General features: G+C 57.1%; 8 protein-coding genes across 8 annotated transcripts; 1 reads left to right on the top strand and 7 right to left on the bottom strand.

Annotated features, from left to right (window-relative positions):
- Window positions 1–20: 20 nt before the first annotated feature.
- Window positions 21–1,691, bottom strand: CCM_07935 (protein farnesyltransferase; the record flags this gene model as incomplete). Its single annotated transcript, XM_006673075.1, has 3 exons — window positions 21–883; window positions 950–1,588; window positions 1,643–1,691. 3 exons carry the CDS (start codon window positions 1,689–1,691, stop codon window positions 21–23), a joined length of 1,551 nt encoding a protein of 516 aa, XP_006673138.1.
- A 2,901-nt stretch (window positions 1,692–4,592) lies between these two features.
- CCM_07934 (pantothenate transporter, putative) lies at window positions 4,593–6,602 on the bottom strand (the record flags this gene model as incomplete). The annotated part of the gene is made up of 10 exons (XM_006673074.1): window positions 4,593–4,848; window positions 4,902–5,170; window positions 5,227–5,341; window positions 5,392–5,557; window positions 5,609–5,882; window positions 5,934–5,985; window positions 6,034–6,220; window positions 6,275–6,332; window positions 6,380–6,400; window positions 6,456–6,602. The coding sequence occupies 10 exons, from the start codon at window positions 6,600–6,602 to the stop codon at window positions 4,593–4,595; spliced, it is 1,545 nt and encodes a 514-aa protein (XP_006673137.1).
- Window positions 6,603–7,775: 1,173 nt separating this feature from the next.
- On the bottom strand, window positions 7,776–9,626 carry CCM_07933 (Cytochrome P450; the record flags this gene model as incomplete). The annotated part of the gene is made up of 4 exons (XM_006673073.1): window positions 7,776–8,101; window positions 8,151–8,290; window positions 8,361–9,118; window positions 9,228–9,626. The coding sequence occupies 4 exons, from the start codon at window positions 9,624–9,626 to the stop codon at window positions 7,776–7,778; spliced, it is 1,623 nt and encodes a 540-aa protein (XP_006673136.1).
- A 1,109-nt stretch (window positions 9,627–10,735) lies between these two features.
- On the bottom strand, window positions 10,736–12,388 carry CCM_07932 (phosphatidylserine decarboxylase family protein; the record flags this gene model as incomplete). The annotated part of the gene is made up of 5 exons (XM_006673072.1): window positions 10,736–11,442; window positions 11,517–11,670; window positions 11,739–11,817; window positions 11,871–12,203; window positions 12,273–12,388. The coding sequence occupies 5 exons, from the start codon at window positions 12,386–12,388 to the stop codon at window positions 10,736–10,738; spliced, it is 1,389 nt and encodes a 462-aa protein (XP_006673135.1).
- A 466-nt stretch (window positions 12,389–12,854) lies between these two features.
- Window positions 12,855–14,504, bottom strand: CCM_07931 (uncharacterized protein; the record flags this gene model as incomplete). The annotated part of the gene is made up of 4 exons (XM_006673071.1): window positions 12,855–13,079; window positions 13,138–13,599; window positions 13,677–13,932; window positions 14,011–14,504. The coding sequence occupies 4 exons, from the start codon at window positions 14,502–14,504 to the stop codon at window positions 12,855–12,857; spliced, it is 1,437 nt and encodes a 478-aa protein (XP_006673134.1).
- A 737-nt stretch (window positions 14,505–15,241) lies between these two features.
- Window positions 15,242–17,115, bottom strand: CCM_07930 (AMP-dependent synthetase/ligase; the record flags this gene model as incomplete). The annotated part of the gene is made up of 5 exons (XM_006673070.1): window positions 15,242–15,627; window positions 15,682–15,803; window positions 15,877–15,985; window positions 16,025–16,756; window positions 16,812–17,115. 5 exons carry the CDS (start codon window positions 17,113–17,115, stop codon window positions 15,242–15,244), a joined length of 1,653 nt encoding a protein of 550 aa, XP_006673133.1.
- Window positions 17,116–17,405: 290 nt separating this feature from the next.
- Window positions 17,406–19,023, bottom strand: CCM_07929 (P450 family sporulation-specific N-formyltyrosine oxidase Dit2; the record flags this gene model as incomplete). The annotated part of the gene is made up of 2 exons (XM_006673069.1): window positions 17,406–17,489; window positions 17,542–19,023. 2 exons carry the CDS (start codon window positions 19,021–19,023, stop codon window positions 17,406–17,408), a joined length of 1,566 nt encoding a protein of 521 aa, XP_006673132.1.
- Window positions 19,024–20,186: 1,163 nt separating this feature from the next.
- On the top strand, window positions 20,187–25,146 carry CCM_07928 (ABC bile acid transporter, putative; the record flags this gene model as incomplete). Its single annotated transcript, XM_006673068.1, has 7 exons — window positions 20,187–20,525; window positions 20,583–21,233; window positions 21,301–21,992; window positions 22,128–22,166; window positions 22,215–23,209; window positions 23,260–24,503; window positions 24,565–25,146. The coding sequence occupies 7 exons, from the start codon at window positions 20,187–20,189 to the stop codon at window positions 25,144–25,146; spliced, it is 4,542 nt and encodes a 1,513-aa protein (XP_006673131.1).
- Window positions 25,147–25,347: the final 201 nt, after the last annotated feature.

Genomic DNA, 25,347 nt, shown 5'->3' with positions numbered 1-25,347 from the left:
TGCTACACGGCTTCCCATGTTCAAACTAGTTGCTGGGCTCTGTGCTTCCAGTATCCCTCCCGGATCGGATCCCACTTCTCCCCCAGCCGCTGCAGGCACACCTTTGCCTTGTCCGTCTCCCCAGTCTCGGCGTACACGTCGGCCAAGTAGTCGAGCGCGTGGGAGCTCTGGACGCGCTCGGCGTCGGTGCCCAGCCCCGCGACGAGACCCTCAGCCAGCGCGCGCTCGCTCGCCAGCGCGCGCCCGCCCTTGGCCAGCACGGCGCGGAGGTAGTTCCACGGCGCCTGGTTCTGCGGCGCGGCGTGCATCTTGTCCTTGACGTACGCCAGCTCGCGCGCAATCACCGCCGCGGGCACCAGCGGGTCGTGCTGCGCCGGCCCGCACCCCGCCGTCGACGCGGCCGGGTCCTGGAAGACGAGGAAGAAGCGGTGCGACCACGCCGAGTTGTTGCGCACGTCGTCGTCAATCAGCCGCTCCGTCGAGGCGAGCTCCTCGGCGTCGGCCCACAGCCCCAGCCGCCGCACCATGTTCTGCCGGTACGACCAGACGTGGTAGTTTTTGGAGTCTTGGGCGAGCATGGTGGCGACAAACGCGGCTTCGGAGCGGCCGAGGGCGGCGGTGGCGACAGTGGTGGTGGCCAGGAGCTCTTCGAGGAGCAGCTGCCGGTGGTGCCAGATTTGGTAGTTTTTCAGGTTCTCGAGGGCGACCTCGTTCAGCCAGGCGATCTCGTCGGGGATGGACAGCCGCAGGGCTTGCACGATGCGGAAGCGGTACAGCCATACCGTGTAGTGCGCCGGGTTGAGCGCGATGACGAGCGCGGTGAGGCGCAGCGTGCGTGGCGAGTACTCCTTGTCGGCCATGACGGCGCGGAGGTAGGCGACGGCTGGGCAAGGTTAGTATCCTGGTTGGAGGACAGAAAGGGGGGGGTGGAAGAGGAGGGGACGCGAACCTTCTGCGTAGTCGTCGGGGTATGCGATGCGGGCGAGCGCGTTGTCGGGTTCTTCATGTAGAATGGGCGCGACATCGTCCCATTCGGGGTCGCCGGCGAGCGCCCCTATAATCTCGCCATACAGCTCTCTGTTGAGCGCCGCCATTTCATTCCTCCTCGTCTTTTCCTCCTCGATGTCTTTCGTCGTCAGCAGCTCGGCAGCACTATGCTGCTGCGCCGCCAAGTCGCGCTTTGTGCGGAACCGCTGCGAGAGCAGCCGGAGGGCGGTGAGGCGGGCCTGCTTCGCGGTGCGGGCGGCGTGCTCGGCGAGCGCGTACGTGCCGACGTCGCGACCGGCCTTGTCGGGGCCCCAGACGTAGGCCTCGTCGGCGCGGCGGATCGGCAGGGCCTCCTTGTTGACGGCCTTCCAGAACTCGCGCTCGGCCTTGTTGCCGAGCGGGACGCGCTGCTGGGCGACGGGCGCGACGAGCTGGGCGTGCACAAACGTGCGCTTCTCGGCCGCGGTCAGCGAGGACAGCCCGGCGGACCGGACGCGTGCGGCGAGGGGGTTGCTGGCGTGGAAGCGCTGCTGGGTGCGCTCGGCGACGGTGGTCGGGCGGCCGGCGGTGGTGGTGGTCGTTTGCTGCTGCGGCGGCGGTTCTGTGGTTTGTTAGTTACTGGAGGGAGAGAAAGGAGGAAAAGGGTAAAAGGAACCTTGAGGATTGTTGGTTGGCTTAGCTGTGCCCTTGGGCTTGGGGGGCATGACGGCGTGGGCTGGAAGCGAATGGCGGGGTGAGAGCTTGCTTTGTAGCAAAATCGGGCGTCGAAAGGGCGTTGGCGATGTTTGCTACCCCGCCGATTTTTTTGGTGGGCCGCGGCGTGTAAGCCACGAAAGAACAATACTAACAGGAGCATCAATGCTGTTTAAAGTTTGGTGCTAATTTTCTTGCTAGGATTATTTTGGACTATTGGAATCATCCGCTGCTCTAGTTTATCCGAGTGGGGTGCCGTCTGCAAGCTAGATAGATAGATTGTCGGGTCGTGCGCCAGTGTTGCTGGATGGCTTCATTTACGAGGCGTGGTGCGGCTAACGATCGACCATGCTAAATTTCTGTAGTTTTATCTTTACTGTATACATGATTACAGGAGTCCCCTCGGATACGATTTTGGTCTGCGCCTGCAGAATTGATGACTTGAAGTTGCATGTTTTCCGATCATGGCGCCGCGAAACGTGTTGATACTGCAATAATTTGTCGAGAATAGAAGAGCATTCACAATTTTGTAGCTTAAAAATGAATATAGCAAAAGTGCATAGATATCATACTTTATTCTCCTTCTATCGAAGTTTTGGTAGCCCTTTGTCGGCAGGCGCATGTGCAGGAGCTTACAAGCTGAGTTTTGACGCTGGGAATGTATTGTCATATACACACAACACACTCGGGCGTCTTCTAGCATGGCAGACATGGTCTCAAACATATATGTAGGCAGAAGATATAGGCGAAAATGCCTGCCCTTCGATACTTCCCTACCGACCTATGAAACATTGCTCATGGGCTCAGGGACAATATTACCATCACGAAGCCGAAACAACCCATCCGTATACCCCTCCCAACATACGGTACATCTTGTCAACTCGGACCCCTTTATGGAGTATACCAGCACAAACTCATCAATCGTGCACCACTTCATCTCGACCTCGTCCATGCTGGCGGCCCCGTCGTGCCAGTGCTCGACCGACAGCAGCCGCCTCGGGTGGCCGCTCTGCGGCAGGATCCACGCCTCGCCAAACTCCAAACCGGGGCAGTACCGACGAATCGCACCGACCGTCTCCTCGTCGTCGGACAGCAGCGCGGCCCTCCAGACGCCCTGGACGCGAATCTCCCGCACCAGCGCCACCAGCTGCAGGCAGACGTGGCGCAGCAGCCTCGCGTTGGCGGGCCCAATGTGCCGGAAGAAGGGCTCGATGCTGGGGCAGCGCGGGTGCCGGTGCGGCGCGTACGTGATGCGGAAGCGGTTCCTGGCGTACAGCGCGGCGGCCGCCTCGGCGTTGGTCGCCCGGTTCACCCCGAGCACGGACGGGTGCAGCCCCAGCGCGCCGTTGTTGGAGACGACGGCGAAGAAGTCGGCCTGCTCCGAGCCGGCCAGTTCCAAGAAGATGTGGTCCCTGCAGACGAGCAGCTCATTGTATATCTGCTGCCGGATCTCGAAAGGGACGGGCAAGAGTTCCATTTGGTAAGGATTGGGGAGGGTGTTGGATATGGCGTTTTGGGGACCCAGACTGGCAATTCGTCATGCGTTGGCCGTGCTCGATCCCATCGACGACGATTCTCTTTTATTGGAATTGCAATGTGCGTGTGGAACCGTGAATGAGTTCCGCTGCACCATGGCGGCTCGGCACGACCAACGCCTCGCCGCCCGTGATACTCTCTGCGCTGGTCTGTACCATGAGCGAATTACAACGACTCTAATCGACCAGTCACAGGATAGCACATTGGACGATTAGACGCGGGTCTGGTAGCGCAAAACGCATGCACAATATGAGGCGCAGGAGGCGAATCGGGCGTGACACGGTCGCGTGAGAGCAAGACGAGTCGGGATGCGGACTTGGGATGTTGCATTTCGAGTCCAGATATTGGCTCCCACCCGTGTCAACGTAGTGCGCTTCTGCTCGAGCACTGTGTCTATACTTGGTCAACGCCACAGCCGCGTTTCGAAAGAGAAGACGTGCTCCTGACGGAGTGATCGGCGTAGACGTGGGTTGAAGCTTGTCGTACCTGCCCCAACCAGCGCTCCATGAACAGCGCGCCTTTGTAGGCAAATCCGAGTTAGCGGTGGCTATACGATGGAATTGTTCGTAGCCCATGATGACGTGGCGACATCCGAGAAAGAGTACGACTGACGACGCAAACGCCGACGTGCTTGGCCACGAGCTGTAGACTCGGCACAGTAGCCTGGGCGCCTCAAATTCTACCCAGGCGGGCAGGAGCAGATTCATTCTTTTGAAGTTAGTCCAGGACGCGCAAGCCGTGGTGGCACAAATCGTGGTCCGTTTGCTTCATCTCCTCTCACCACGGAGCGACCGAGCAAGCAGCGCCGTACGTTGGGCCCCGGCTTGAGTCGCGAGGCCAATCGGGCAACGGGCATGCAGAAAATGTTCGGCCACAGCACGACAATTCTCCGATTATATTGGAGGCCATGGTTGGTGACAAGGGGGGCTGGGTGGAAAGGAGAGGTTGAAGCCGCCAAGACTGCACACACTCGATCGATGATGGGCTCGCAACACCGTTTGTAATTGGCCGAGATCGAGTCCTCCTCAGATGACATCGTCGGGCATATTATTGGCGCCCTCGAGTCGTGCCGTGCGCGAATTCCCGGCTGCGAGGTGGGATAATGCCAAGAGGTGGCTTCTCCGCAGTGGATGATGGATTAGTTACTGCCAAGACGGACTTGATCGCTGCCAAGCTTCAGTATTAGTAAATCGGTGCTAATGGTGGGAAGACGAAATAGATTTGATCAAATAATATAGCCCAAAATACAGCGAATGAAGCCTGGCAACCTGATATTAACCTGGTAAATGTGACCCAACCCATGCAAATCCAACTTGTCCCTCTCTTTCCGCGGCCGACTCAGTCTATTTTTACTCCCATGACATTACTTTTTGATACTAGTCGGACGCGTCGGCCGTCTTTGTATTCGCCCTGTAGCTGGTGCTCTCCGCAATGGGCTCGTCGCAGTCGCAGTTGTCGCACATCTGCTTGTCCTTGAAGAACCAGTAGCGCGCCATGAGGGGGATGACGACGGCGCACCACACAGCCGTTGCCACGACCATGCCGACACCAAAGTTGTAACCCTTTGTCCGTCGGAAATTGGGCGCATCGGCCGTCGGGAATACCACCTGCTGCGCGGGCGCTTCAATGGCGCTGCAATGTGTTAGTGGGCGTTGGATGGTGCGGCACGGGAAGGGGGGACTTACTAGCCGACGGAGATCATCATGGCCGTGATGAAGGAGCGCAGCTGCTTGTTGCCGCCGCAGCTGCAGTTGATCCAGCCACCCAAGAGCGGAGAGAGACCGCCGTAGGCGCCGCCGATGAAGTAGGCCGTCATGCGCAGACCGTTGTTCTCGGTGCCGATGAGGAAGACGAGGTAGGAGAAGAGCATGAACATACAGAGCACGAAGAAGGGCAGCGCTCGGTTGTTGAGCGAATCGGCAGCGACGGCGCTGGTGAAGATGAAGACGAGTTGCTAGCCACGGGTGTCAGCACTGGGTTGCAAGAGATTGGCGGGCTGGGAAAACGTACCATGGCGCCGATGCCAGTCGGGATGGCCTGGACCTGTGTCTGTCCCCAGCCTTCCTTCTTCAGCCATAGGCCCATCCATCGCATCAGGTTGTTGCCGCAAGTCAGCTCGACGAATCTGGGGAGTGGTCAGCACTCTGTATAGGGAGAAACGGTTGCAGTACGTACCCCCAACCGATGATGAAGCCGTAAAACTGCCAGGACCGAGCAATTTGGCGGATGACATCCCATGTCCAGACACTGGTAGCATCACGTCCATCTCTCTTCATTCTGTCGACGGAGAGTTGCTTCTCCTCTTCCGTCATCCACCAGATCCTCTTTCCTCTGGGCTCGTCTATAACTAGTGAGCACAAGCGTCATTTGGAACAGTGCAGAGTGTACTTACGAGGGCAGACGAAGAATCCGAAAATGGCAACGGGAACTCCCAGAAGAAAGTCGAAGATGAACAGCCAGCGCCAGGCGGCTAGGCCTGCCACACCATCCATGTGCTTGTGGCTAGGGAACATTGTTAGCGACGGTATTGGGTAGTATTTATCCGAGTCAATGTGTTCTAACAGTCCAGCTTGAATGTAGCCCGAGCACATGGATCCGAAAACGGAAGAAAAGAGGAATATTCCGGTACGTCGGCTGATTTCGGATTTGGTGTACCAGCTACCGATCTGTCTTGGACTTAGTTCTGAACCTTCACATCTCATTCAAGGGGTACATACCACGTATAAACAGCCAGGGTAAGCACCGGCTTCAAACAGGCCGCAGCAGAACCTAGTCGCAGGTCAGAGAATGAGCAGGCAGTCAAGAGCGCGGCCATACCTGAGAGCAAAGAGAGTAGAAGCGTTTTCGGATTTGTACATGAACAGTACAAAGAAGGACCAGGCAATGGTGCAGAAGGGCAACCAGTATCTCGGCTGCACTACTGTGAGCATGCACGTCGAAATGGGCGCGCCGATGATGACGCCGACGCTGAAGTAGGTCGTGAACCAGTTGAGATCGTTGGCCTCTGGTGAGACTTGTTAGCATCGTGTCGGCAAATGAGTTTGGAGAGACAGCATACTGAGGTGGAGATCTTTTTGCATGCCACTGAGCCAGGCGTTTGTGACATTGGTTTGATCCTGCAAGAGTAAGCAGCGCAACTCGCCGACATGTTGGAATCACTTACCAAGTATTTGACAAAGAACGTCTGCATACATGATTAGTTGGAAGCCGGACAATGAAGAGACGGAGTTTTGACGTACAAGGCAGGCGTAGAGCAAAATGTAAAAGTCGAGTTTCCGTAGTAGCTTTCGCTCTGCCTTGCTGGCACCGGCATCATACCAGTGAAACCAGCGTGTCGCCATTGGGCGCTCAGCCGGCTTCGAAGTCAGACCTGCGGATGCTTCCATGATGAAGAAGAGCCTGTCGTCTGGTAGTCTCGGTAGATTAGATTAGATTCTGAGTTCCAACAGAGAAGACCAGGAAAACACGGGTGAGATGGCACGTTCGGAAACGTTTGTTTTATGCAACGGCCACGCACCTTGATGGCCGCAGCAGAACCGGAAATAAAACCGAAGCAGCCATCTCGGAAGGACTGTGCCGGCTTGTTCCCCGCCCAGACACGGGTTTATACGCCATATTTGGCTCTTCCTCGAATCAGGCTGAGCAACGGGGACCCAATCATACATGCTCAAACGCTCGCAAAGTAATATTGGCTGCGGTCGCCGCATCCTGCATGTCCTGCAATGGGACCCTGAGGGTTGAAGCGCAGCAATAAGAGACCCGCGATGGCGTGGGAAAAGAGTTTTCTTCCCCATGCCTGCTGACAAGCTGGCGGTCGCTTTCTCTTTGTGGAATATTGACGAGCCTGCAGAAGCTGCCAGAGGAGCACGACAACCCTTGTTGACAGGGCGGATCTCGCCGAACATGTTCTTGACTCGAGCGCTGATCTCGGCCAACTTGTGCCGCCACGGACGGGACCGTTTTGTGGCCTGGACAAATTTCGTTTCCAACTAACGAAATTAAAGTGTAGTTGGGAATGCACGCATGAAAAAGCTGCAGCCACCAAAACTCAATCGGTTCGTCTCTGCTCAGTTTCCACGTGTTGTTGTGTTGAAGGAGTTGATGATGGCGACCGGCCGGAGCCGGAGCAAGCTTATTGGTGTATGGGTTCAATGCGGGGAGGCGGAGGCATCTTTTTTTTTTTTTTTTCTTCAGGAAGCCCGGAAGCGAGCACGACAACTCATGCATATTAAAACTTTTATTCTGGTCTCTGGCAATGGATGGACTGCCTTTATTAGTTCGCTCCCATCCATCGCATGTACTTGCTCTGTTGGCTTGTGTTACACAGAGGCTCTGCACAAAGACAAGTCGGTGTCTACTTCGTCTCAAGAAACGGTTGGTAGGACAGAAATCTTGCAAGTGAATTGTGGACTACTCAATATATTGAAAACCACCCACCCTCCATCCACAGCGCAGCCTCGACCTGGCACCCCTACCACTATAACAAACCGCCCCCCTGTCAGCGAATGCCAGCTTGACAGACAGCAACAACCCCCCTACAACTTCGAACAAAAGAACGTCTATATCTGACGATGCACATCGCGCACCAGAGCCGCCTTGAGCAACGTTGCGTCGCGCGGCGCAAAGTACAATCCCGTCGGCCGCGGCGCCATGGCTTGGTGGCCGGCACTCTCGCATCCCGAGATGGCGTCCGCATCGACGCCCTCGTCGGCCGAAATCTCAAACGACGCAATCAGCCGGGTAAAGAGCGTGTACACGACGTGGTTTGCCAGCGTGTACCCCGCACACATCCGATAGCCCAGCCCGTAGCTGAAGATGGGCTGATCGGGGTCCTCCAGCCAGCGCTCGGGCCGAAACGTGTTAGGATCGCGGAATATTTTAGCATCTGGAATTTTAAGTCTGTCAGCCCCTCCTCCTCGCGGGTCACGTCGTACTGAATGTGACTTGATCATTACCTCTGTTGCATGCAAATGTGTTGAGGATGACGGTGCTTCCTTCGGGAATAACCTTGTCTTGGTATACAATGGGCTGGACCGCTAGCCTAGGCAGGGCCAATCGCGACGGTGTGTAGAACCTGTCCTTGTTATTAGATTGGATGCTCTGATCAAGGCGGGCCAATTTGCAATCAATAAGGCGAAACATACCGGAGAATCTCGCGCACCAGTGCGCTGATATAGGGTATGTCCTCCGTGTCCCGCAGCCCATCCGCAAAAACCTGCCCAACATCCGGGTACGCCTTCTGGATGTGGCGCAGCGCCGTCTGCTGAATATCCGGCCGCGTCGCCAGAAGCACGAGGCCCCAGTAGATGGTGTTGCTCTCCGTCGCCAGCCCGCCCGACAAGAACGTGAGGAGCACCGTCGACAGCTCCGTCAGCGGCAGCGGGTGCGCCGCGGCCTCGTTCTTGGCCCACAGGCACGGCTCGTTGGTGCCGCTGCGCATCTTGCTCTTGACCTCGTCGTTGAGCTGCTGCACGTAGGCGTCGCGCCGCGCGCACAGCCGCGCGGCGCCCCTCCGGTACCGGTTCAGCGGCCAGACGCGCAGCACGGGCAGAAAGTCCTGCAAATTGTCCGTCATGCTGCGCAGCTTCAGGATCTCGTGCTCCACCTCGATGATCTCCTGCGTCAGCGGATCGCCAGAGAACATGCGCCGGCCGTAGCAGATGGACATGGACAGGCTCAGCGCCAGCCGCTTGATCAGCTTGGACACCTGCAGCGCCGTCCGGCCCTCGCTGCCGTAGCTCAGCACCTCGTGTATAAAGTGTCGCGTTTCGAGGTCGATCTTGTCCAGGTTGGCCTTGACGGCCGGCTTGCTGAGCTCAGCGGCTGTGGCTTTGCGGCCGCGCTTCAACGCGTCTCCGTACACGGCCGTGCCGATGGTGGGCCCGAGTGTGCCGGCGATGAACTATTCTGCCATGTTAGTTGCGATTCTCTTTTCATCACATGATGCATGCACAATCAAATACTCAAAACAGGTTTTAACAATTGGGATAAAAAATTAGGCTCAAGTTTACCTCGTGGAATGTATGAAAGATGGGACGCGAGGAGAGGGCGGCAGCGCTACCGGTGAAGATCTCCTTGGCCGAAGCGGCCGTGTTGACAACAATGACGGGCATGTTTCCAAACTTGACCTGAATCACGTCACCAAACTGCTTGGACCAGATGAAGAATTGTCTTTCTGCATGACAGCGGTACAGGGATGGCAAGTGGCCGACAATGGGCCATGGTCGTGGACCTGGAAAGTTGGTCGTTGTCGACGACTTGAGCACCAGTGCCAAGTAGATGGCCACGCACGCAGCCAATGGTCGAAGCAAGCTCAACACAGACAATTCCGGCCATGACAACTGGTAGAATCGATGAGGCAGTTGAACAAGGAGTTCCGGCAAGGGCTGAAAGACTTCCAAGATGTCCATGGCGTCAACAGGAACTCGGGGCAAGTTACTGATTCTGAACTGACAGCTCACGCACAGAAACGAAGACAGCAATCAGGGCGTTGGGTTTTCAAGTGGGAGACGATTACGTATCGGTTCTTGTTTGTCCTTGTTTTATATCATTCCCGCTTTTTATGGACATGGGCGCAAGAAAGAAAAAAAAAAGAGAAACGGAAAGGACCCATGTCGGGAGTGACGAGCAGCCATTCGCATGCGGGCGCTGGGCCAAAACAAGCACAAACAAAGGCTCCAATTATTACTTTTCTGCGAAGAGAAACAGAAAAAAACTCAACGCGTTCCAAGTAACGTATAACTGCGTACGAAGTACAACGTTTGAACAACCCTGACCTGGGACGGACTCAACTCGTTGCCGCTTTTACAGACCCCCCTCCCCCGGCGACTCTATGCAATCTCAGCAAGATGTCTATGTAGATCGTTTAGACAAGGGGCGTGCGATCGTTGAGGGGGGCGTGTAATGGACAACCACGCCGGCGGCAAGTCTAGCTGGGGTCAAGCTTTGGTGCGAGACAAAGGCGGGTTTGTGGTTTGTGGCTGGCTGGACGGGCAAAAGGTCGCGATGGTCCGTGATTCTCCGGACGGACGGGGCGAACTAACTATCGTGAGCCGTGGTCCGACAGTCGGCGTCGGGTCTGCCAAGGTCGTTGCGACGGTCTGAGAACTGGCGGTCGAGAACTGGCGTTGGGTCGCGCAGGTTGTCAATTTCGAGATCCCAGAACATTCATCATGGGCGTGTGCGCAAATTTTCCAACAGCCGCTACGGACTAGTTGACAAACTAGTCTGTTAGCTGTTAGCTGATGTCTGTCTAGCTCGTTGCCGGTCCGTCCCGTTGGGGATACTCTCCGACATCAGCCCCTTGGGTGACGTGGTAGATTGGACAAAAATTCATAACTTGTGTATTCGGAAATGTACGGTAAACTAGAACATTTGCCCCAAAAAGCCAAGACAAAAGTTGCATGGCTCTTCGTGTACTTGCACAACTTCGTCTGCCCCATCCTGAGGCTGAGAATAGAATGTCACCTGCACAACTCGTGTGCCCCGACCTCACTCGGAGAATCGAGAATGAGATATGTCATCCTTGGAGTGTCAGCCTTCGCGACGAAACAGTAGCAATCTTGCTCAGCACCGGCATATTCGGTGACGAGAAGTTTCCCGGCTCCGGCAGCCCCGTCAGCTCAACGCCGTCCTGGAAGAGCAGGACATAACTCGAGCCTCCAAAATGAAACGAGCCAATCTCATCGCCCTTTTTGACATGCTGTCCTACCGTCGCCGTAATCTCACACGTGCTAATCTCAACCATGCCGACCGCGACAAACGCAACCAGGCCCAGGTCGCGGTTGTCCGCCTCGATGACGATGACGGCCCTGGTCGCCATCTCGCTCAGGTAGCGCATCGCGTGCCCGAACCCCTGCGGCTTGCGCGGAAACGTCACGCCCGGCTGGTCGAGGCCGAAGAAGCGCGGGAGGCTGTAGTAGGTGCCGTCGACGACGCGGGCGCTGCGGATGGTGCCGGCAACCGGCGCGTGCCAGCGGTGGTACGAGTGCAGGCTTAGAAAGGCCTGGTACACGGTGGCGTTGTCAAAGGCGGCGGCGGCGACGGCGTCGTGGCCGAGCATGTCGAGCACCGAGTACGGCTGCGCCTTGACGAAGAAGGTGTCGCGGAGCCGCGCCCGGAGCCCGACGGTGTGCGGGACGGACTCGCAGGCGTTGACGATGACGCCGTCGTCGTGGGGTTCGGCGACGGGGCGCACATGCGGCCGGAAGCGACGAGTGAAGAAGTCTGGGTACCGGGGTTAGAGAATGGAAAGGGGATTTGTTCGTTTAAATTCGACTTGCCGTCCCAAGAGCGGAAACCGTAGTACTCGTCTTCCGCATCGCACTCGAACAAGTCTGCGAAGCTGGCCTTTGTTCCGGGCTCCAGATTGGCCACGCTTTCCAGCTCAGCCAGGGAGTCTTTGCCCAGCCAGCCGGTTGAGCCGTTCTTGACGTATACCAACGAGTCGCGGCTCTGAAAAAAACGAACAAAAAATGTTAGCAACGGCTTGTCTGTCACCCACACGGGGCTGGAAAACGTACCCCGAGAAAGGCGGCCCATTCATTCAAGATGCCTTTGAGCAGGACGTTGACCTCTGGGTCAAGAAAAGCAGCGTAGCCACTATCCATAAAACACTTATCAGCGAGTCCTCGAGAACAAAAAAGATGACGTACCTCGCGGTACTGGCGGGATCTGTCAGTATCATAGCCATGGGCGGGAGGGGCACGCCCAGCCCGGGAGACGGCGCCGTTGTGACAATGTGGCTCAGCAGTCGCAGCATGTGGTTATAATCGCGAAGCACAGTCTGGTTATCGCCATACCGAACGTCTTCAGGGATCTGGGTAAACATTTCGGTAAAGTACATGTACAGGTGCGACTTGGTCTCGATGGCGTCCTTGAGGCGCTGCGTCGCGGGCGACAGCGGCTGCTCGGGCCGGGCGTCGACCTCTGCGACCAGCTGCCGAACATATGCCTTGTGTCTGTCGTGGTCAAGATAGGGCCAGATCCTGCTCCCTGTTAGCGTTTGGAGCCCTTCCATCGTCTACACCGACGTCGGCTGGGGCTTGTTTGCATACTGCGGATCGGCAGCGGCCGTCTCGTCGGAAGAGTCGAGCCTGGTAGACGGGACCGCCTCGCGACTTCTATCGAGCGACACAAAGTTCCAGGTTGTGAAGAGCACGTATAGTATCATAATGGCCCATAGTAGAGCTCGCCCTTTTTTTGCGCGGTCCATGGGAGTCCGTGGTGTGGTGACGATTGAAGATGCGCTTGTGGGGTTGTTGCAAACAGCGTTGTGAAGTGCTGCAGTGCTGCGGAGAGGCTTACTGCCTTGTAGCTTGTCAAGGTAGAAGTGTGTAAATGTGCAAGAAGAAGAGTATTGCATTATTTTCTAGATTTTGAGCAAGACATACATGTCGCACGTGTAGGCGGAACACGAGCGGCCCGGCTCTGGCACCTTGCAGTTCCGCCCAGGGCATCGATCAGCCCTGCAGCCACTGCTATGGTGGCTGGCTGTTGAGATCGTACGATTGAGGGAAAATATCGATAATAGTCAAGGCTGCATATAATTACTATTTTACACCAGAAAACACCATGTACTATTATGCAAACATAGTTTGTGAAGTCATCTCAGACTCCCGCGATCGTCCAACCTTTTATTATACAGTCTGATCAAGTCTCTTTGTCAAGAGCCCATCAATCGAAGCGTACGCGCCTCCCTCATTTTCCGCCTTGTTTTCTTTCTTGCCTTCTTTATTGTCCATCTTGTCGTCGTTCTTGTCCTCTTCCTCCAAGACGGAGAGGGCGGCCGTCATGGGCACTCTCTCCGGTGCTGGGGCTGACAAGAACCGGACGGCGCGCACTTTGTGTACACCGCGGAATGTCTGTTCAACAATACATTGTTAGCAACAGCCTCAATTTATGTAAAGGGAAGAGACGCACCCTCATCTGCTTCACGATGCGATCCATGACTTGCACAATGGCCTGGTCCTCGGCTGCGTCGCTCTTGTTGAGCTGCGGTCGGAAGCAGTGCTTCTTCATGAGGGCAAACACGCTCCTCATGTTTTTGGAAATGTGCATCCGGATCTCGTCGTCGGAGTGATACGACGGGATGCCGATGAAGGCGTCCATGGAGAGGAAGATGAGCGTCTGGCTGCCCGACAGGCCGCCGTACTCGACCGGGCCGTGCTCCGTCTCTGCCGTCAGCCCCCAGCTGTGGATGCCGGATACGTGCCGGACCCAGAGGGCGCGCGAGACGTTGGACTCGTTCATGTTGTCGTAGAGATGGAGAATGACCTTTCGGGCCTGCTGGAACACGGCCTCGGTGTAGGCCAGAGCGGCCTTTTTGTCGCCTTGCTCGTAGCTCATCATGGCGCGTATGATGCTGCAGTACATTGGCGTAGCCTGTACAATGGAGACGAAAAAAGAGTAAGAAGACGTTTCCTCCAGTCGATCCTTGCAGATGCAGCGCGTGGACTCACCAGACTCTCGGAATCGGAAAAGATCTTGCACCAGGCCAGCTCCGTTTGCTGAACCTCTTCCGACAGGCCTTCGTTGACGCGATAGGTCAGCTTGCCCTGGGCGTCAAAGTTGTAGATGATGTTGGCCATGATGTTTCCGCTGGGCGAGGTAATGTCTAGATGTTTCTGGATATACGACCATGCCAGGTCCAGCTCGGGCGGGAAAGCTAGCTGCTTCTCGTTTTGCGCGACGCGGACGACGGGGTTGGTTGCCCATCTGCGGCACGATTTGCGGTTAGACTTGGGACGAAGCTGGTTATTTAAAAAAAAAATGAAGTAAAACATCTCCACGTACCTGTAGGCGTGCCGAAGACAAGCTACGCAGGAATAAAAGCCATTGAAAGAGTCGCGGCCAAGCTCGTTCCAGTGACCATCCAGAACCAACTGCAGACACTTGGCTGTGGCGTTGCTGTCCACGTTGCGTTCCAGGCTCGCACGCATGCGCGCACGAAACTCGGCACACCTCTTAACATTGAAGGCATCATCGAGAGACGGTTCTGCCGTGGCCAGCAGCGGCGCAAGTTCGGCATAGACCGTTTTGTAGGCGCGCAAAGCCGCGGGCCAGTTGTCATGGCGGGCCACCGGCGGCCAGCTTCCCGCACCGTCGTCGCGAACCAGCTCCAGAAACTGGGTTCGCAGCTCATGGTGATCTTTGCATTGCTTCAAGTCTTCAATGCCTGTTTCTGGGACTTTGTTGGCGTGCATGGGCGGGCAGGACCGCGCTCGCCGCCAGGCGTAGACGAGCGCGGCGGCGGCGAGGAGCAGCGCGAGCGTCGCGAGATGGAGCATTGTGGTTACCAAGACTAAATACGGCCAAGGGAATGAGCTCGCAGGAGAGAGAACCGGCGAGAAGCTTTGACAAAACTTGGAGAGCTTGAAGCAAGGGGAACTCATAGCTCGGGCGTCCGTCTCAGTGACCGTGAAAAAGGCCGCTCAACCAACCGCACACAAAACACAAAGGGATGGAGCCCGACCGGCGACCAAGAACCCAGCTTTCCCATCAAGACGGCAGTGGCTAAGCTCATAATCTGCGTCTCCGAAACATGTGCTACGTGCAAAGCAGCCAGCCTCCAGTTCATCTGCCTCCAGTTTGCTTTTCTTGTTTGTCTGATCCGCTCAGTTCTCCATTTCGCTAACCGCACACCACGAAAAAGCCGGCACTAAGACGGACCCGTGAAGCCGGGGTCAACCCTGGTTCGAGTTGTGAAGTCTAAGCTAGTAGTAGTGCCAACACCCCCCTCAACCGCCTGTCATATCTGCCAGTTCCGACTGGTCGGCGCAAGTCTTTGAAAGAAAAATATCTAATGTATACGGATGACGCTTGGGTGCAGCCCCCAGAAGCTAGCTGATCTTCTATCCACCTGTCTGCATGGGTTGAGTGTAATTCGTAGATGATTACTCCGTATACTACACCGGTTACGGTTCAAGATGCGAAAAAAAAAGAAAAAGTTTCAAAAAAGTTTACGGGACCGCTACTGCATCGAACCCAGCTCTCTCGCTCAAAAGCAAGGTTCTGCGAATACCTACTAGATACCCTGGCACTCGACATTCGGGGGCGGCGCGTCTGGAGTGAACCAGTCTCGTCCGCAGTCTCCGGCGTAGAAGAAGTCCTCAATGACCTGTCTCTTGACGGGCTTGCCAGTCGCCGTCATCGGCAGCTCCTCGCCCGCCGCCAGGATGCGCATCGCAACCGGCCGCTTCCGCTCGTCCAGCTTGCCCTCGAGGTCCGATCGTACCCGGGCGAGGCTCATCTCCGCTCGGTGGCCCTGCTTGGGGCGGACAACTGTCCCGCAGAGTTGCACAGATTCCGAGACAGGCAGCGCGACGACGGTCGCCTCCTCAAAGTACCCCAGTGCCATCAAAGCGCGCTCCACCTCGACGGTCGAGATGGACGTGTCGCCGTGGATGATGTCTGGGGGTGTTGTTAGCTTGGAAAAGAGCAGAGGCCGGACAAGGGGAAACGTACAGTCATCTCGCTCGCGGCCGTGGAAGAGCAGCTCGTCGCCCACTAGCTCAGCAATGTCACCGGTCTTGTAGAAGCCCTGGTCATCGAAAGCCGCCTTGGTCTTCTGTTCGTCCCCCAAGTAGCTAGATTGATTCTATTAGCTGAGGTTCATACGTGTATTCACAACCTTAGTTTGATTAGTTGCAGTTTACGTACCCAAGGAATCTGTCCGGGCTTTTTATGAATAGTCGGCCATGAGTTCCTTCGGACAGCTTGACCTCTACGCCTGGAGCAATCTTGCCCACTGAGCCCTGGAAGTGCATCACTAGTCAATACAAAGCAACTCAGAGAAGAGGATAATAACAAACCTTGATATCGGAGATACCCAACGTCGGCAATCCACCAAGCTCAGTAGAGCCGTACCTGTTTTGGAACGGGTAGCCCAGCACATCGGTCCAAAACTGAACGGTGTCATGGTCGACCAGGCCGCCAATGCTGAGAAAATACGTCATGCCTCGAAAGTAATGAGCAATCTTGTTCCTCGTCTCCGGCGTCAGCTCCCCAACCTCTTCCAGCAGTAGCTTTTTCATGCCCCGCAAAAGGGCCGGGTTGAAGACAAAGTGCGTCACAAGGTGCTCCTTGAATTTGGCCAAGACGTCGGCCGAGGACGCCGGTGTGGCGAGGGCAAAGACCGTCTTGCCGGTCAAAAGACCGTCGATGATGTGCTTGGTGCCGCCCAGCCAGTGGCTTGCGTTGTAGTTGACGACGGCGCCGTCGCCCTGCTCGAGGGGCGCGGCGGCGAAGCAGTATCGGCGCAGGACAACGCCTTTCGAGTAGCCAGTGGTGCCCGAGGTGAAGACGACAAAGCCGGGTCCGTCAGGGTCCAGCTCCGTCCCCTCCACGATGGAGATGCTGTCGGGGGCGACGCCGGGGTGCTGCCAGGAGATGGGCACAACATCCAGCGACGCGACGTGCTTGTCGCGGATATAGCGGACTGTATTCTCCGCGTCGGCCACGCTTCCCTGGTCCGCGAGGATGCACGTTGCGTTGGCCTTCATGAGCGTGTCCGCCCTGCGCTCCAGCGCGGCAGCAGCATCTGCGTGAGTTAGCTAGCGAACGAAGTCAGGTTTGGCCTGGCGGTACATTTTTACCCAGAGGAACAAATGCGCCGCCCAGAGCGCGAATAGCAAAAAATGCAACGGCAAACTCGTAGCCCGTCTTGGTGCAGGCCGTCTGGTACAGAAAGATGTCCGTGAGCAGGCCCTTGTTGTTGAAGCTTGTCGCGGGGAGGCAGTATTGAAGCCGGTACCGTGTCTCGAGGATATCGCCAAGTAGCTCGGGGTATGTCTTTTGCAGCCCGTACATGTCATGGATCATGACGCGGTCGTTGGGGACCGCTTTGGCGGCGCGGAGCAGCTTGAGCAGCAGGGGATCCTGCGGGAACCAAGGCCTCATGGTGGCAGCAGACATTGTCGTAATAGTAGTATCGAGTTGAAGATGAGAAAGTGTACTCTTGGCAAGTTGAAATGATGTATAATCGGAGTTTCAAATGAAGAGGGGTAATGACTTCTTATAGGGTTGAGAAAGAGGGCACTTGAAGTATTACACAATTGCACGTGCAGACGTAGCCCAAGGGGTCTTCCCTGACACATTTGCTCACGTGAATAATTACTGTCTCATTTGACGATCATCTACATCTAAAATATGTCTATATTTCTAACGAGGGGATCTACAATCAGTCGACATCATTCAGTCGGCGCAACCTTGTCCGGCTCACTCCGTCTCTCAGCAATCTTCATCGTGATGTTGTCGGGCATAACCAACGCAGCCTAGAAAATGTCAGTACCAACTCAAAGCCAGCCACATGCCCCAACAACGTACCTTGCCATAGGAAAAAGTGTAGCCCTCGGGATGCTTCCAGTCGATGTTGCGCACGAGCTCGCACAGCGTGCACTGCAGCATCTGCATGGCAATGTTGAACCCCAGGCACTTCCTGCCGTAGATGCCAAACGGGAGGTACTGGCCGCGTGCCTGTCTCTGGCGCAGCGTCTGCTTGACGGCGGCCGAGTCGGCTCCCCAACGAAAGGGATCAAACGAGCGGGCCGTCTCGCCCCAGACGCGCGGGTCGGTCTGGATGCCGTACGAGTGCCAGCCGAGCATCATGCCCTGGGGCACGGCAATGTCGTCGCCGAGCACGTACGGCACCGTCGCGATGCGGTTCGACATGTGGCCGAGCGGCGGGTACAGGCGCAGGGCCTCGTAGATGACGGCGTTGAGCAGCGGCAGCTGGTCGAGGTCCTTGCAGGCATAGTCCCACGGGATGTCGCGCGTGACCTCGTCGCGGAGCAGCTGCTGGATGTGCGGGTGCGCGCCGAGCTCCTCGAGGGCCGAGTTGAGCGTCGTCTCGACGTTTTCGTGGCCCGCGATGAAGAGCTGCTTGTGGTTGCACTGGTAGTGGAACTCGGACATGAGGCCCTCGGCGCGCGCGCGGTGCAGGCTGAAGCCGATCTTGTTCTCCCCGCCCGGCGGCGGCGGCGACTGGCAGCGCTCCTCGGCGAGCCGCAGCAGCCGCCGCTGCACCTCGTACAGCAGCGCGTCCGTGTGCCGCGTCACCGGCAGCGTGAACGGCAGGTTGTCCAGGAACGGGAAGAGCCCCTTGAGCCGGCCCATGAACTTGCGGTTCTGCACCCCGAGCACCTGCTGGATGTTAAAGGTCCGGTAGTCCATCTGCGCGTCGTCAAACTGCGCGTCCAGAAAGTACTCGCCCCAGACGGACAGCGCCCAGCGCCAGACAAAGGGCCCGACCAGCACGCCCGACGGCTCGCTGTCCTGCGCGCGCAGCAGCTGGTCGGCCAGCAGCCGCGCCTTTTCGCGGAACGAGTCGAGCGGCGCCGGGAGGCAGAAGCCTTCCTTGAGGAGCTTGCGGAACGTGGCGTAGAGCTCGCCGTCCGAGTCGATGATGTTGATGCCAAAGAGCTTGGCGCCGCTGCCCCAGGGGATGCGCTCGGCGAGGCCCATCTTGTTGAGCTTCTTGTCGCTGTTCTTGAAGATTTGCACGAGGTACTCGGGCTTGGTCACCAGGATCGTCCACGCGCCCTCGTTCCAGAAGGCGACGGCGCCGTGCTCCTCAATCAGCCCGCGGACGAGCTTGTTGTACACGTCCGACTTGGACGCGCCGCGGAGCACGGTCCAGAAGTGAAGCCAGAGAGGCACGCGCGGGATGTTGCGCGGGAAGTTGCGCGGCATCGCCGTGCCGTAGGCCACGGCGCAGACCACGGCGGCCACGAGGCCGAGAACGGTCCACATCGTCCTGGAGATGCCCTCCAGGGCGGGAGGCAGACTGAGAGAGTGAATTGCGCTCATTTTTGCTAGGAACACTTCCAAGACGAAAAGGCAATGGGAACGAAACTAACGAAAACAGCTCGAGTTGCGAACTTGGTCGGGGTACGGTGAAGCCTCTGACCCGTATCGCGCGCTGACATCACTCCTACGCTTTCCCGCTCGGTCGATTCACAGATGGCTTTTATTAAGTTCCCCCCATTGATCTAGCAGGGGAACAGATAATGCCCAGCACCCAATTGGCTGATATTCGCTCGCAGACTTTTCGCCCGCGGTTGGTCTCGGAACAAGTGCACCGGCAAAGGCAAGGCGCACCAAGGAATATGTTCCAAAAAGAATTGCTTCATTCCACCTAGCATATATGGGCATAAATGTCTCTTCTGCGCCCCAGAACTTTCCTGCAGCTGAAAGCTGAAAGTGTCCCTAGCCAGGGCCGTGGACAGCAATGTCTCAAATATGGCCAAGACATTTATATGGTAAAGACGGCAAGATCTGCCTATCCACTTCCCATCCCACCTCCGTGCTACAAGGGGATAGGATAATTTCTCCTTTCAATCTTTGGCACTACACTGATCCGCTCTGGTGCATGCAGGGCTGATCGGTGGAGTGGCGGCGTGTTGCATGAGATTGGGTTCCTACACACCCCGATGGGCCCAACTACTGGTACGGTACTGATGTATCGAGCAAGTACTCTGTGTACCGGGGGAAGATAGGCATCATGGTTCAAAGTGGAATATGTATGTGCCAGCGCCGACATTGTGTCTCGGTGGCAGTCATGGGCAATTACCCTGTAGAACCAGTCCTTAGACGTTGTGTTGCCTTCAGCTCCCGTAAAACTCTATATTTCCGGTATGAGTGGCGTTGATACCAAATTGCCAGCCAATACTGTGGCAAAAAAAAAAGAAAACGTTCGGTTCGTGGCAAGGGGACACGACGTTGCACTTATTGGATTGCCACCAAGCTGCCAAGCTGTCCAGCTACCAAGCTCTCGGCATACATCTCCTCCGCATCACGCACTGTGAGGCTGCAGAACGCGACAGGATTCAATCATCACTGTCGCACCTCCAAGCTTCACATCGTGACGGGTTCCTTGAACAATCTGCACCAGATCCAGACTGTCAATCGAAGCGTCCTGTGTCTTGGAAACGCGCGCTTACACCGGACTTTTTGTATAAGATTCCTGAAAAATGTTGCTGCCAGAGAATCCAGAAAGCTGGCTTCTTGCGGCATCGGCCCTGGGCGTATGCGGTGCGAGCATCGTCGTCGCCTCGCGCTTCACAACATGCGCGGCCGGCTTCGCCCAATTGGCGGTCCGCGCAAAGCCGCAGGACAACTGGTACGAAGATGAAGACGGCAAGAGCACGCCAGAGTCCATGGCCCGATTCTCCAACAAGGCGCCCAAGCTGCTGTGTCTGTTTCTTTCCACCGTCGCATTTGCGGCCTCGGTGGCGGTCTCTGTGCTTAGCACCCTCTACGCGGAAACACGCAATGGGCAAATTTCGTCCTGGCTTTTGACCTTGGCATGGGTACGTCTTTTGTTTTCACGCTCTCTTACAATTGATGTCGCAATCTGACCCTGACAGTTGATTATTCTCCTCCAATCCGTGTCTATCCGGCTCGATATTGCCCCCGTCCGATGCTACGAGGCTGGCCTCCGGGTCGCTGCATCGGCCGCCTTGATCGCCCCAGCCATTGTCCTGCAGGGGCTGTTTGTCGCTCATCACTCGCTGAATTCGAGACAAATTATTCAGAGCCTCATCGTGGGAAATGCATTTCTCTGCCCTTGCGTACTCCTCAACGGGCTGTCCTTTCCAAGACGCCCCGACGTGCACCACAACGGCCGGCCCGTGTCGCCCGAGCAGTCCGTCTGCGCGCTGCAGCGCTTCATGTTCCTCTGGGTGCGGCCGCTGATTCGGACAGCAGCGCGCCAAGGTGATCTCGATCACAACGATGTTCCGTCCATGGAAAAGTACGCGAGGGCAGCGCACTTGACTCTACAGTGGATTCGTGCCAAGCACACCGGACGTCTCGTACGATCTCTGGGCCGCACATACTGGAAAGAACTTACAGTTCTTTGGATCTGCGTCCTTGTTCGCTCAGTTATCGGTGTAGGGCCGTTTTGGGCCATGTCGCAGCTTATACAAAGGCTGGAGAAGGTGGGCACTGAGCCCCAACCAGGGTCGAGTCTCTGGATCTTCCCCGTCCTCATCGGTCTCTTCACACTTGCTGACCAGGTACGTCAATATTCTCCAACTGTGCTAATGCAAACAAGGCGACAGCGCTAACGACTCGGACTATTAGATGATGGCTTCCCGGATCATGTGGCGCTCGATCAAGAACATCTTCGCACCAGTCCGGGGACAGCTGTCCGCACTGATCTTTGCCAAGGCCCTGCGCCGAAAAGACATCAAATCCGCCGCCCATGTCGGAGACGAGGATATGCCAGCTGTTGCCACAAACGGGACAACCAGCAACGACGCAGCAAAGCAGAAAGAGCGAGACGCAAAAGCAAAGCCCCACGACACCGCCGAAGACTCGTCCAAGTCGCGCCAGGCCATCATGAACCTCATCGGCGTCGACGTCAAGCATATTGCCGACTTCGCCATGTACCAGATCCTGATCGTGAGCAGCGTCGGCAAGCTCGTCGTCTTTTCCGGCTACCTGGTGCAGGTCATAGGCGCTGTGCCGTTTCTCGCCGGCGCCCTCGCCTGGGCCTCTCTGCTCCCCGTCAACGCCATGGCCTCGCGCCGGTACATTGACGCCGAGACGCGGCTGATGCGCGACCGCGACCAGAAGCTGGCCGTCGTCAGCGAGGCCGTCAACGGCCTGCGCCGCATCAAGTTCTCCGCCCTCGAGGCCACGTGGGAGCGGCGCATCCTCGCCAAGCGCGCCGAAGAGCTCGACACCCTGTGGCGCGTGTTCCTGGCCAACACCATGGTATTTTGCTGCTGGGTCACCAGTCCCATCTTGCTGTCCGCGGCATCACTGGCGACGTACGTATTGCTGCATGGCCAGCTATCACCCGCGGTCGCGTTTGTGAGTATCGCCATGTTCAAGAGCCTCGAGTCGGCGTTGGCGGGGCTGCCCGAGCTGCTGACGGTCGGCTTTGATACGCTTGTGTCTATTAGACGACTAGATGCGTTTCTGGGCGAGCCTGAGCTGCAGCAGTCAGTCACGTCCGGGTCACGCATTGCGTTTGACAATGCAACAATTAGCTGGCCGACGGACACGCCGGAGGCGACTCAGCGCGACTATGACAATGAAACATTTACCTTGAGTGGACTGAATGCAGAATTTCCGCAGGGTCAGCTTTCCGTTATTACAGGAAAATCCGGGACGGGCAAGACACTACTACTCCATGCACTCATCGGAGAAGCCGAGCTATACGGCGGTCACATTGTGATGCCGGCCGCTCCTCAAGAGCCTCCTTCCTGGAACTGCACCGAGGACCAGTTCAACGCGGACGACTGGGTGGTGCCCGGCACGGTGGCCTACGTCGCCCAGACTGTCTGGCTCGAAAATACGTCTCTCCAGAACAACATCCTGTTTGGCCTGCCGTACGTCGCGAGCCGCTACGCCGCGGTGCTTCACGCCTGCGCCTTGGAAAAGGACATTGCCGCTCTCGACGACGGCGACGCGACGGAGCTAGGCGCCAACGGCGTTAACCTCAGCGGCGGGCAAAAGTGGCGCGTCTCGCTGGCACGTCTGCTGTACTCGCGCGCCGCGATCCTCGTCATGGACGACATCTTCAGCGCCGTGGACGCGCATGTCGGTCGGCACATTATGCTGCATGCCATTGCGGGGGATATTTGCAAAGGACGCACGCGAATTCTGGTCACGCACCATCTGGGATTGGTGGCGGAGGAGGCGGCCTACTTTATCGAACTGGGCAGCGGGACGATACAGCATTCGGGGCCGACCTTGAGAGACTTCATCGGGGTCGCAACGAGCGGCGGCACAGCCACGCCAAAGTCGGTCTCGAGCGTCGCGACCAGTTTCAACCCGCCCCGCCTCTCGGGCCAAACTGGCCACCAATCGGCAGGTGATGACGGAGAGGATGCAGAAGCAAAGAAGTACGTCCAGGATGAAGCACGTGAAAAGGGTGTAATCAAGCGCCATGTCTACCACAAGCTAGTTACGAGCGGCGGTGGTTGGCATCTCTGGATTCCGCTCCTCGTCTTCTTGACTCTGTTTGAGGCAACAAACTTTGGTAGGTTGTATAACCCCACGTCTCGTGAAATATTGTACTAACTGATCAAGGCCGGAATTGGTGGTTGCGCATCTGGACAGCGGCTAGCCAAGGCAATATGCCAACTGGTAACACGACGAGCCTGGCCAGCTTCCAGGCCGCCTTTGTCCAACCTGCTCTGATGGCCTTTTATTCTTCCGAGCATGATGTAGCGCCTCCAGAGTCCCATTCCCTCTCCTATTACCTGGGCGTTTACCTGCTTCTCTGCGCGGCGGGCGCGCTCATAGGCACCCTGCGTTTCTACTGGTCCTTTATGATCAGTCTCCAGTTCAGCAGGAAGCTCTTCCAAGACGTCGTGCACACCATCCTCCGCGCGCCGCTCCGCTGGATGGACACGGTCCCCGTCGGCCGCATCCTCAACCGTCTCACCGCCGACTTTGACATTCTCGATAGCCGGCTCATGGAAGACATGACTCTTGTGTTGGTGCACGCGTTCGAGCTCGTCACCATCTGCTTCGCCGCCGTCATCCTCTCACGTCTCATGATTCCCCTCGCTGGCGTGCTGATCATCGCTAGCATCCTCGTGTCGGGGCGCTACCTCGCCGCCGCGCGGCCCGTGAAGCGCCTCGAGAGCAACGCCAAGTCGCCCGTGTTCGAGACGCTCAACGCCGCGCTGGCTGGCGTGTCCACACTCCGCGTGTACCGCAAGACGGCCGACTACACGCGCCGCATCCACGACCAAATTGACGAATGGGGCACCATGACGCTTCACAACTGGTCGCTCAACCAGTGGATGACGTTTCACATGAACCTGATTGGCACCGTCTTCACCACGGCCGTCGGGCTGCTCGTCGTGGCCGACCCGGCGCATTTTGGCGCCAACCTCGCCGGCTTCGCACTGTCGTTTGCGCTCAGCTTCTCCTGGGCCATCACTTTTGCGATGCGCAACTACGCGACCATGGAGCTGGACATGAACGCCGTCGAGCGCATCACGGAATACGCCGAGCTGCCGACCGAGGACCTAGGGGGGTTGGAGCCGCCCGCAGACTGGCCGCGCAACGGTACCGTGCAGGTCGAGCACCTGCAAGCCGCGTATGCCGAGGGTTTGCCCGCCGTGCTGCGGGATGTCTCTTTCGAGATTGGCGACAAGCAGCGGGTTGGCATAGTCGGTCGCACGGGAGCAGGCAAGTCGTCGCTTACACTGGCGCTGTTTCGGCTCATTGATAGGCGAGGTGGGAAGGTGGTGATTGACGGGATTGATACTTCGATTCTCAATGCCCAAAGCATGCGCTCGCGCCTGTCCATCATTCCTCAAGTAAGCGAATCGCGCTTGATCATTCATATTGTCGTTCCGCCAACACTAACATGTACCCCAGGACCCTGTTTTGTTCTCTGGCACGATCCGCAGCAACCTGGATCCTTCCAACCAGCACACTGACGACGAGCTGCACAGCTGTCTCGCCCGCGTGCACCTCATCGATTCGGACAGCGACCGCAGCATCGCGGCCGAAAGCAGCGACGACGAAACCTCCTCCTCGTTGTCCCCGTTGCCCACCAACGTCAACATTTTCAAGCGGCTGTCCAGCAAGGTGTCCGAGGGCGGTGGCAACCTGTCGCACAGCCAGCGCCAGCTCGTCTGTCTCGCGCGGGCCATCTTGTCCCGTCCGAGGCTCCTGGTGCTCGATGAGGCCACGTCGGCGGTTGACATGGCGACGGACCGGCTGATTCAGCGCAGCATACGGGATGGTTTCCACGACACGACGCTCATTGTCGTGGCGCACCGGCTGCAGACGGTAGCCGACTTTGACAAGATCTTGGTGCTGGACGCGGGCATGGTGGTCGAGGCGGGCACACCAAGCGAGTTGTGGGAGAAGCCGGGTGGTGCGTTTCGGGAGCTGTGTGAACAGAGTGGTGAAGCTGTGCAGCTGCGAGAAATGATCTACGCAAACGAGGTCTGAAGCTATTATCAGCCCCTTTCTAAAAGTCCTTCTTTTTGCTTCTCTTCTTGTTCAAATTATCATTGTACCTAATTCGTCTGTAATAAAATCATGTATTCGCCATTTTTGAAGCGCAACGGTGACTTCCGAATATCGTACGTACGTCGGGGTAGGGTCTTTGGTGTTGGATGTAGAAGGATAAGGATAACTATTTAGGTACCT

This window comes from Cordyceps militaris, assembly GCF_000225605.1.
Source record: "Cordyceps militaris CM01 unplaced genomic scaffold CCM_S00006, whole genome shotgun sequence".
Taxonomy (NCBI): Eukaryota; Fungi; Ascomycota; class Sordariomycetes; order Hypocreales; family Cordycipitaceae; genus Cordyceps; species Cordyceps militaris.
This window is presented reverse-complemented; position numbering and strand designations above follow the sequence as displayed.